This window comes from Lacerta agilis, chromosome 2 (genome assembly GCF_009819535.1).
Source record: "Lacerta agilis isolate rLacAgi1 chromosome 2, rLacAgi1.pri, whole genome shotgun sequence".
Lineage (NCBI taxonomy): Eukaryota > Metazoa > Chordata > Lepidosauria > Squamata > Lacertidae > Lacerta > Lacerta agilis.
This window is the reverse complement of record NC_046313.1, coordinates 65,919,364-65,929,945: the sequence shown is the minus strand read 5'-3', so window position 1 is coordinate 65,929,945 and position 10,582 is coordinate 65,919,364. Positions and strand designations below refer to the sequence as shown.

The 10,582-nt window shown below is 44.6% G+C and overlaps 1 protein-coding gene across 1 annotated transcript; it reads right to left on the bottom strand.

The window, feature by feature from the left end:
* Positions 1-2,745: 2,745 nt before the first annotated feature.
* Positions 2,746-9,514, bottom strand: LOC117041562 (ADP-ribosylation factor-like protein 3). The gene is made up of 7 exons (XM_033140484.1): positions 9,341-9,514; positions 7,673-7,785; positions 6,212-6,355; positions 4,931-5,047; positions 4,084-4,134; positions 3,562-3,747; positions 2,746-3,408 (listed from the first exon to the last, which is right to left on the bottom strand). Exons 2-7 carry the CDS (start codon positions 7,688-7,690, stop codon positions 3,361-3,363), a joined length of 564 nt encoding a protein of 187 aa, XP_032996375.1. The 5' UTR covers positions 7,691-7,785; positions 9,341-9,514; the 3' UTR covers positions 2,746-3,360.
* Positions 9,515-10,582: the final 1,068 nt, after the last annotated feature.

Here is a 10,582-nt window from a genome sequence, read left to right as displayed (position 1 = left end):
TAACAAACTTAGTTGGCCTCTAAGGTGCTACTGGAAGGATTTTTTTATTTATTAATTATTTTGTTTCGACTACGGCAGACCAACACGGCTACCTACCTGTAACTGAATTGAGGAGTAGGTGGTTCCAAAGCCTGCTTAGAGCTACAGGGCAATCCTCAGGGATGCCCCCATCCGCAGCTTCATTTCCCAGCCAGCACAGCTGTTCACGAGGGCAACCAAAGCAACTTCCAGTCCCCGCAGCCCAGTGAGAAGCTGTAAAAGTGTCTTGGGAATCCCTACCACTCAATAACTCCTGTCTTCTCTGACACCTTGCTCAACTTTAAACTCCCTGTCTTTTGGGTTTTTTTTGTGGGGAGAGGCCCTTTTAAGGCAGGAGGGGGTGTCTCTCCCTCCCTTAAGGAAGGATTTAACATCTCTTATGAAACAAGGCAGCTCCCCTCTCAAAGATATGTGTCAAAACCACAAGTGGTGGGGCTCACATCTTGTCAGAATTCTAGATCTAGCCACAATCTTCTCCAAAGGAGCCAACTCTTAGAGGCCGTGGGGGCTTCGGCCCCCACAATAAAATACTTGTGGGCCCCCCAAAAGTTGTTGGGCATTCCCTTTCAAATGGTGTGTGTGAACTCTGCCATGTGATTGATTATGCAGGGTGGTGCTTACCTGGGTCCCCACAATCTTTTATTTAAGTTGGCACTCCTGATCCTCTCATGAACTGAATGTGGCATCCAAGTCCAAAGAAATACAAGTGACTTCATCCGCAAACTGGAGGACAGGCTGAGTCCTCCTAATTGGGTTTGCTCTTTTTTCACAACTTAGATTGGCTAACCATCCAAACAACATTACTTTGCATCAGGAACTGAGCTACATGTGACTGTGCCTCTTTCGTTGTTCCAATAGGATTCTTACGTAGCCTATTGTTGCACGCCACCCAAATCTCCAAGAGTTGCGAGATTCCAGGGGTTCCAGGCGCTTACCCAGGATTCGTGTTTCGTTTTGGGAATGAGGCAGAGTGGAGACTGTGGTGCCTTTAGGATATACAGTTTATTTACACATATATACAACCTGAGCCTACAAAGGAGGGGTTCACAGCATTAACACCCCAATAGCCACAGCCTAGGATTTTACAGACATCCAACATTGCTCTGTCTCTCTGTCTTCTCCCAGCTTGCTGCTTTACTCTCCAGCTCACATCACTGCAACTCAACTCTAAACTCTGGCTTCATCCTTTTAACTAACTACAAGCTGGGGGGACACTCATGTGCCATCTCACACAGAGCCCCTTTCATTTGTTTCCCTTAATGGCCCATCACCCAGGCTGTCACCTCAGCCAGGAAGCCAGCTTGGCTTATATTTTAACACTTGCTGGAGCCAAGGGATAGAAGGATCTCACATACAGTCTACTTCCTCCCCCACCACACATAACAGTATGTATCTATGTACCTTTCCCTTGGGTAGTTTTGAACTGTCCTCAATTCATTCCCCCCCCCACCAACTAGAAGTTGATTCCACACTAGTGCTACCAAGGCATTGCTTAACTACAGTCAGCTGGAAGCAGAAATAAAAATTATGGCTCCACACAGCACTTGACATAGTGCTATATTGTCCATAAAAATCAGGCAAGATCCTATTGTATCTTCACTTGGAGGGAAGTTCCCCTGCAACTGTACCTTTAATGAATAGGTTCCTCCCTGCCCCTTTCTTTTAAAATAGCCAATTAGTTGCTTCTTGTTCTCTAGTAGCGGGGGGGGGGGGGGAGAGAACTGACCCTTAATTAGTTCCCGTTCTTTTAAATGGCTTTAATTGATTTCCTTTTTTTGCAGCCACAGCAATTTCTTCTTCTAATTATTGGTACAATTACAATAGCAGAATAAAAAAGTAAAATGTAACAAGCTATTGCTTGGACAGCAGTTAAAGCTCCTCTCCAGGAAACAAGAATTGACTAATTAAGGGCTAACAACACAATCATAATCATGTCTACAAATATGTCCTAATGAATTCAGTGTGGTTTGCTTCCAGGAATTCCTTGGCCAGGAGTGAGCAAGAGCAACTAGCCATTTTCAAATGAGCAAGGAATAATCTATTGACTAAATGGACGGTAGCCCTTAGAAACCTCAGGGATATTGTAGTTCCACTAGTGCAGGAACTGCCTTTTGAGACAAAAAGTATCAGTACAAACCAGGAATGTAAAAAGATGGAACACAGAAAACCCTGATGTGCAATGGGTTGGCACTAGTGGTAGATAACACCATAAAAACAGAGTTTGTTTGATGTACAATCAAAGAAAATGGCTAGTGTGGAAACAACCAGAGTCCCCCTCTTTTCATCTGGTATTGAAGACAAACAACTCCAATATAGCAGCGAGAAAGATGTACCAGTTAACTCGTCTTTTGATCCACCAATTCAGAAATTGCCAGCCTAGAGGCTACAGGCCACTTCATTGAAACAAAATTGCCCTTGTTATGGCTCCACCTCCTGAAAGGGTCTGATGGGAGTTCCTAAATGAGCAGGAGCATATTCAGATTTAGGGTATACAATCTTTCCCCCTGCTTTCCCCTACAAAGATAAAATGTTGGCAGGGTAGATAAAACGTTGGCAGGGTGGAGCTTTCTCCTTCCGGAAGTGGACAATCTAATTTTTCTCGTGTCTTTTGTAGGAGGCTCAGTAATCGCACACTGCTTTACCCCACATTTTCAGGGATTCTTTTCTGCAGCAGCTCTTCAATTCTACAGGAGAGGGTATTGAGCACAGGGCAAAATGTTTTCCCTGGAGATCTGGCTGCCTGACTCGTTTCCTGTGGATTTTGTGGCCCAGTTAGGAATGAAGAAAATCGTAAAGCTATTTAGCCTTAGAGAACTTTTGCTGTCATCAGTAAATGAGAAAGGGGATGTAAATAGAAGTGCAAGGCTGGAAGCTGTAGAATTCATTCGTGGAGTCCAGTGATGGCCAAGTGCAAATGTTTTGTACAGCTTATTTGAAAGTAATGGGTGTATCTAGTACATTATCTGGACTTATCATACCAGGTTGTTTGCAGAGTCAATAGTCAGTATCCATCCAGTGAAAATATAGATCTTTTGCTTTAAGTTTTGTTTTCATCATTTTGTGACATGATCACAATTATAGTTCTAGCCTTGCATCCCTTATTACGGTATGCTTGCAGGAGGAGATGGTTGTTTACTCATTAGGTCAGATATTTCAGAAAATTCAGGAAATTATTTCAGTTCAACATCCTTTCTCATCTTTGAATCTTGGGCCAGGTCCTGATGGTATCTTCTGCTATGAACTTTTGTGCACCACTAGGACTGAGGCTGTGGCCTCTGGGGATTCTGAAGGTATGAAAATCAATTCCTGTGCTCAGCATTTTCATTTTTTCCGACTTGTGATCTGGCTGCAAATCCAGTTCATCCCATCCTAGAAAGATAAAAGAGAGACAGTGATTGGCAGCGCTTTCTGGGCTCCGATTCCAGCCATGAGCACCTCCCTTTCCCATTGTCAGTGCTGAAATACCTACAGAACTTCACGATGTGCAACGCTATCTCACAGACACAACACACCCCTTCATACCTGAATGCCTTCACCAGATAGGGCTGAGCAAGCTTGGATTTGCCATGGCCGGTCTCGGTATGTGTGCAGGTTGAGCCCTTCAGCAATCTCTGCTGCGGGGGATGCTGTTGCTAGATCCTGCTTGTTAGCAAACACCAACAATGGGACACCCGTGAGATTCTCATCTTCCACTAGTTCGGACAACTCCTGCCAAAGATAAAAGAGAACGCAATGGATTCTGAAGAAGTGTGCATGCACACGAAAGCTCATACCAGGAACAAACTCAGTTGGTCTCTAAGGTGCTACTAGAAAGAATTTTCGATTTTGTTTTGACTATGGCAGACCAACACGGCTACCCACCTGCAATGGATTCTGACACCAAGCAAGCATTCTGAACACTGGGTTCTACTCTGCTATTATTTGACAATATTTTCACCCCTCATGACACTCATTCCCAGGTGTGCAGTTCTCCACAGTCCAGATTACCAAATTCCTGCCATAGGTAGAATTATGGGATTGGAGGAGGTAAACTGTCTATCCTACCTGCCCAGTCTCCTCAAAGCGTTTCTGGTCAGCACTGTCAATAACATAGATCTGCAACGAGGAAAAGAAGAGAATCATCTACAGCCCACCATTATTATTTTGGTCCCAGCTCCTCTTACCAGCTCCTAAAGCTTTTTGGTTCTTTTAAGGCAGCCCCAAGACATCTTTCTTTCCAAGGTATGAAATCCAAATGGTGCCCTGCCCACCCCCTCCGCACATTGTGGCTGTAGAAATATAATAATAAAGTAAATAAAATAACAGACAGTTAGTTGTCCTCTGATAATACCTTCTAAATTCTGCAATCTCAGGCTGGTCAGCTGGCACTGTCTAAGAGGCCTTCCAGATTGGTGGTTCCATTGCATGTGCAACATGTCATTGATACAATAATAGCACATGAGAGGTGGATTTATGCTTGAGCATCCACACACCATTCCACTTTATTAGTTCTGTGATGCTTGCTCAGTGCTACCACACTATTGCCACCTGGAGGCGAAATGTTTGCACTGTAACGGAACAAAAGTAGGACCAAAAAAACCACCCCAAATCCGGAACATTTGTAGCATGAAAAGTTAAAGGCTCTCAGCTATGGGACATGTATCGATTGGAAACAAAGCAGTATATCCACCCCCAAACTTTTGCAGATGTAACAGTATTGAACATGGGATCGTGTGCAGCCGCCCCCTGTCCCCATACCATGATGAACACAAGCCGTCATGAATGTACAGTGAAAAGGCTGTCTGGAGGACCCTGGATATTAGGGCTAGCCTTGCCTTAATTTGGTAACTTGCGTGGTTCCAGCAGACAAATTTATACAAAGGCAATTTTAGGGGCTGAGCCCCACACTCACCAGAAGGTCTGTGCTGCCCAGGTACTTCTTCCAATAGGCCCGGATCGCCCGCTGCCCTCCTATGTCCCAGACATTGAGCTTGAAGCCATGAGAGTGGACACTTTTGATGTTGAATCCCTTCACAAAAGGAATCGGAAGAGGTGAGTAGGGGAGAGGCATAGCAGGGACCGCATGCTTCCTATGCTGAAGAATCCCCACCACGTTGCTATCCTGCAAACTACACAGAATTTGCATGTGGCCCAGTTGGTGACGTGAACTCAGAAGATGGGCAACCAGTGTGGTGTAGGGGTTAAGAGCGGTGGACTTGTACTCTGGTGAACCGGGTTCGATTCCCTGCTCCTCTACATGCAGCTGCTACTAGTCAACACTTCCCTGAAGTCTCTCAGCCTCACTCACCTCACAGAAGAAGTGTGCATGCACACGAAAGCTCATACCAAGAACAAACTTAGTTGGTCTCTAAGGTGCTACTGGAAGGAATTTATTTTATTTTATTATTTTGTTTTCACCTCACAGAGTGTTTGTTGTGGGGGAGGAAGGGAAAAGGAGATTGTTAGCCGCTTTGAGACTCCTTTGGGTAGTGATCAAGTGGGATATCAAATTATTATTATTATTATTATTATTATTATTATTATTATTATTATTATTATTATTATTATTATTATTATTATTATTTGTACCCCGCCCGTCTGGCTGGATTTCCCCAGCCACTCTGGGCAGCTTCCAACAAAAATAAAATACATTAAAATATCACATATTAAAAGCTTCCCTAAACAGGGCTGCCTTCAGATGTCCTCTAAATGTCTGGTAGTTGTCTATCTCTTTAACATCTGAAGGGAGGGAGTTCCACAGGGTGGGAGCCACTACCGAGAAGGCCCTCTGCCTGGTTCCCTGTAGCTTTGCTTCTCGCAGTGAGGGAACCGCCAGAAGGCCCTCGGCGCTGGATCTCAGTGTTACATAAATCCAAACTCCTTTTCATCAAATATGCCTATATATTAGAAACATAAAAGCAACTTCTCCTCCCTCGTCCCAATACAATGTCTTAGCTACAAGGCTTGCCTGAAAAGCACAGGGGATGGGTTGCTCTGAGAGCGCCATGGTGCTATTGCTGGTGTGTTTGAGCTCCACACTGTGGGGATGAGAGGAGTGTAACAGCAGGGGGTTGGTTAGGATCCTGACTGCCAATCTGCTCCATTGACTTTATGTAACTGGTTATCCAATTCCTCCTTGCCGCACACCCCATCCCAATCCCTCAGTGCTGATCTCCTTTGCCACTGTGCTTACCTGTGTGGGGGTAATGGTATTGACCTCTTCCGATGCCAGGCTCTTGAGCAAAGTAGTCTTTCCGGCATTGTCCAGCCCGAGGAGGACAATTCGCAACTCCTGCTCTTCAGAGCCTTTAAGCTTCTGGATGACTGAGAGAAGACCCTAGGCGCAAAAGCAGCATTTACTGGCTGGGATCTTTATTCTAGCTACTGCCTCCTAGAGAGGGCCCACCATGTTTTTAGAGCCTTCATCCTTAGACTTTCACTTGATTTTACCCACCAGTCTTCAGAGCTGACAGTGGGGCCATTTTACCAGCTTCAGAGAAACATCTCAAAGTTCAGCTCTCTCAATTTGTGATGATGATGATTATTATGTAATGTTTTATTATGTTTTTTATATATGTTGCTTGAGAATGTGTGGGCAACCCAGTCAGATGGATGGGGTACAAATAAAATAACAACAAAAACAAAAACAATTTATATACCATTCACAACAACAACAATTTATATACCATCCTTTATCAAGGCTATGTAGAACATTAAAAATACTTTATAGAACATCAGTGATAAAAATAATAATAAAAAGCATACTGACAGACAGCCCAATAATAAAATAGTCATCATCATAACAGTCCACTCTCCCACACTTTCAGAGGCCTTATATTATTTCAGGGGTAGGCAACCTAAGGCCCGGGGGCCGGATCCAGCCCAATCCGGCCTTCTCAATCTGGCCCGCAGACAGTCCGGGAATCAGCGTGTTTTTACATGAGTAGAATGTGTGCTTTTATTTAAAATGCATCTCTGCGTTATTTGTGGGGCATAGGAATTTGTTCATTTATTTATTTTTCAAAATATAGTCCGACCCACCACATGGTCTGAGGGACGGTGGACCGGCCCATGGCTGAAAAAGGTTGCTGACCCCTGGATTATTTAATAGCCATGTTTTGACCACTCTCATTTCCCCCGCTCCTCTCGCACATGAACGGTCCCACCAGCCTCCACCATGGGCACCAGGGTTGCATTCTGCAGCTTCTGGTTACCATTCCATTTGTGTTGTGTTGGGAGGTTGAGTGCTGCTGCTCATGTAGCCAAAATGGTGGCATCCATGAACAAGAGGGAGATTATCAGCAGGAACCTCAAGGTTTACAGAAGTACCAGAAATATTTCGGTGGTGGTGATGGAGATACCCAGAACAGCCCAGAGAGGACAGATCGTGCAGCAGGCACAGAATTCTGACTGACTTTCAGTAGGGGTTGTGGGGGGAAGGAAAAAACAGTCAACAGAGGAACAGAAGGGAATATTGTTGTTGCAGCCCCCATCTTGCAGATACTAAGTGTAGATAGTAATCATGGTGGGTCTCTAGAACCAGTTCTGGGGAGCAGACTGATAGCAAGTCCTGCCACAGAGTAGATTCCAAAAGAGTCACTCTGTGAATACTACACCCCCCCCCATATTTGTTACAGGATCAGAATTCACTCACCTTTTGCACTTCACCCATGGTCAGGCTCTCTACATCCTCTGCAGAGCCAGCCGTGGAAGCGGTCTAGGCTGGTAGCTGGGTCCCCACTGCGTGACTGACATGCCTCACTCCAGCTGGGGGAAGGAAGAGGATTAGGACTCCAGAATTAGCTTGTGTTTCTCAATTTACCCAGGGTGTTTAGTAATACCCTAGGTAAATCCCCCTACTGCCAGCTGTCGCCCTGGCTTGACCCAGTCCACTCCTGAAGCTCCAGGCAAAAGATGCCTGTCTGCCCAACCAGATTTAAACATGTAACAAGGTGCTTGAGTATTTTTGGTTAGCAGTTCAGGGTGGAAAATTTCTCTATCTGGGTGACTTGGTGGTCTGACCAGGTTGGTCAGCCCCCCCCCTTCCAAAGGAATGGTAGGCCCAGCAGTGGAAGAAAACTTGGTGTGGAATCTAAGGCTGCAGACTCCACCACACATGATTTAATGCATATTTTAAGCTCATGGCACCCCCTAAATAATGTAGTTTGATAAGGGTATTGGGAATTGAAGCTCTGTGAGGAATAAACTACAGTTCCCATGATTCTTTGGAGAAAGCTGTGTGCTTTAAATGTATGGTGTATACGCACCCTTGGTTCAATTACTACTGTATAGACTACTTTTTAATCCAGGAAAATCTTCTCAAAAGTCGGGGGTCGTCTTATACGCCGGGTGGAGAATCTGAGGTCAAGTATATCTCAAACTCTATATTTTAACTGGAAAAGTTGGGGGTCGTCTTATACGCCGGAAAATACGGTATGTAGGATATTCTGCAGCTCTTTCCTCATCTTGCTTGAAAAAACCACTCTTGCTGCAGCCTGTGTTTCGTTAGCTCAAAAATGGAAAACAAGCAAGGTCCCAACTAAAGAAGAGTGGCAACTTACCAGTAAGCTGACAGAATATGCACAGCTTACAGACTTAACATATAGAATAAGAAAACAAGAACATATGTATAGAGAAGATTGGAAAACGTTTATTGAGTATGTGGGGGGAAATTGTGTACACTTGAAAACGTTGGCAGCATTAAGATAAATTCAACAGTGTAAATAAGTTTTGATGGATATAATAATGGAATACTGAATGGTTTAGTTTTTGTAAATGCAGGGATTTATGATATGCAAAATTAACTATGGAAAGAGAAGGGAAGTCATGTCATACACACACACACACACACACACACACACACATGAGAGAAAAACACTCTTGTTTACATTTTTAATGCTAACCAGAGCCATTTTAAGGTTTTGTGGGGCTGCTTTTCTTGGAAGGCACACTCCTCATAGGTATATTGTATTACCAATTATTGTGGGACCGCTGAACATAGTAAAAAACCAAGGCACAAGATTCCCACAAGACCCACCAGAAGAAAATGTAAGGCGTTCCACTTTTTCCTCAAAATAATTTTTTTGTCACACATACTTTATGTTCCAGCCTTCCACAGCCAACCACCCTCCATGCATATCTGAATTCATGTAATTGCATGAAAGGCAATTTGATCCAGCTTTCATTTGAATAGATTTACTGGGCTCTCTGAACTTGTAGGTCCGTTGTAGTAGTATTCTAACTGACAGGGAGTCTGAAATCCCATTGCTTAATGGGATGCAATGGCTACTTGGCATTGTTCTTTAAGAAAAAGTTTCAAGACCTGGTGCCAACTGATTTTCTGGATCTACTTCAGTCACCCTGATGGATGACTTATGCCAGAAGAAAGGAGGAGTGCTGCCTTGTTTATTCTTTTTGACCTCTCAGTCTGGATAGACCGTCTGGACTGAGAATTAGAGGCACAATTTTACAATGGTTCCACTGCTACCTGGATAGCTTATGTCAGAATGTAGTGTTTGAGCATTATTTGTGCTACGGGTTTCAATCTTGTTCCTTGTGCTTTTCAACATGAAACGACTGAGTGACGTCACCCAGAGATTTGCCACCAGGAGTCATCAATAAGCAGGTAACCCTCAGCTCCAGTAGACAGGTGAGGCAGGAAGCCCAATTCATCTAATTCCATATGCTTTGAGGAAGTGCTGAACAAGTGCTTCTTCAGCACAATCATAGACTGGATGTGGGCCAAGAAACTGAGGCTCAATCCAGGTAAGACTGAGTCACTCTTGGTGAGTGGCTTGTCTGCCAAGGGGAGTGGTATTCATCCCACTTTTGATGGGGTTGCATTCCCTCTGAAGGAACAGGTTTATGGTTTCAGGGTGCTTCTTGAACCATATTTTGTCACCAGAGGCACAAGTTTCCTCTGTAGCACAGAGCACTTTTTTTTTTTTAACCAGCTTAGGCTGGTTAAGCAGCCCTGGCAGATATAGAGTGGCCTCAGAGATGCATGCTTTTATAGCCTCCAGGCTAGGGCTAAGCTAGATAGTACATTTGGACTTGTGTGGCTGATATTTTTTTTTAAAGGAGGAAATAGGTGCAAAGGGGGATGTTGTCTCAGGAAGGTGAGCCAACACCCTTTGCTTATACTACAATCCTGATCCAAATTCCCCCTTCCCCAGCACCAGCCGCGCACATTGAGAGGAAAGCTCTCATCAGTGCCCATGAGAGATTTCCTTCCATTGTAAAAAGCAGGGATGGACTTACAGGATGCTGACCAGAGTGATGGATGGTGAGGTCTGAGGGTTAAAGCCCCTCTCCATGCTCCCTAGCTGCTCCACCCACTATGTGCCAGCAATGACACCCCAATAGCCACACAAGGTCAAACCCTGTGGCAAACCCTGTGGCAAACATCTTGTCTAAACTGGTACTGTCGGGAAGGTTAGAGTACTGTGGGGCTGCCTCTGGTGAGAAACCTTTGCTCAACGTATGTGAGGATGGGTGGCGGATGCTTCGTGAAGAAAAGGAATGCCCTGCAACAGGGCTGAGGACCTGTGTTTGGACCCAACCC